The sequence below is a fragment of the Sphaeroforma arctica genome (genome assembly GCF_001186125.1).
Source record: "Sphaeroforma arctica JP610 unplaced genomic scaffold supercont1.135, whole genome shotgun sequence".
Classification (NCBI taxonomy): Eukaryota; class Ichthyosporea; order Ichthyophonida; genus Sphaeroforma; species Sphaeroforma arctica.
In genome coordinates, this window is record NW_014040423.1 from 1 (window position 1) to 647 (window position 647).

The 647-nt window shown below is 45.0% G+C and overlaps 1 protein-coding gene across 1 annotated transcript; it reads right to left on the minus strand.

Annotated features, from left to right (window-relative positions):
• Window positions 1–189: 189 nt before the first annotated feature.
• SARC_02867 (hypothetical protein) lies at window positions 190–408 on the minus strand (the record flags this gene model as incomplete). Its single annotated transcript, XM_014303340.1, has 1 exon — window positions 190–408. A coding segment is annotated over one exon (219 nt), but the record flags the coding sequence as incomplete, so codon positions are not given.
• Between the last annotated feature and the right edge of the window lie 239 nt (window positions 409–647).

Here is a 647-nt window from a genome sequence, read left to right on the forward strand (position 1 = left end):
GTGACCAGACCGAGAATTTCTACATAGAACATAGTGCAAACCCTACAGCAAACACACACACACACACACACACATGACTATACAGACAAGTGTACAGGCATACGCCTATTCACTCTCACACATACACACACGCACATAAGTTTACGCAAACGCAGACACACACCCACGTGTAAAACCAGAAAGGAGGCAGCACCTACCATTGGGAGTCTCGTCGCACACTATAACCTCAGGCGCCATCCAGTACGGAGATCCAATGAAGGTCTTAAGCTTAAACGAGCCAGAGCATTGGGAAGACACCCCAAAGTCAGCTAGTTTAACCCCCCCCTCCTCAGTAAACAGGATGTTCCCACATTTGACATCTCGGTGGACTATACCCAGCGAGTGCAGGTATTGCAATCCCTGTTGCATGGGTGGGTGATGGAAAGTATCCACGAGTTATAAGCTACAGTTGTTGTATACGTATACGTATTGATATGTTCGCTCATATCGGTAGATTGATTAGAATACTACCTTACTCTGTGTATATATCGTGTATTCTGGTATTGTGGTGCTGATAGTATTTTTGTGAGTAGATGCCCCGTCTATAGATGTACAGATGCTTGTAGGGGTTCAGAGTTTCAACCCATGGCGATGAATTTAATAAGACT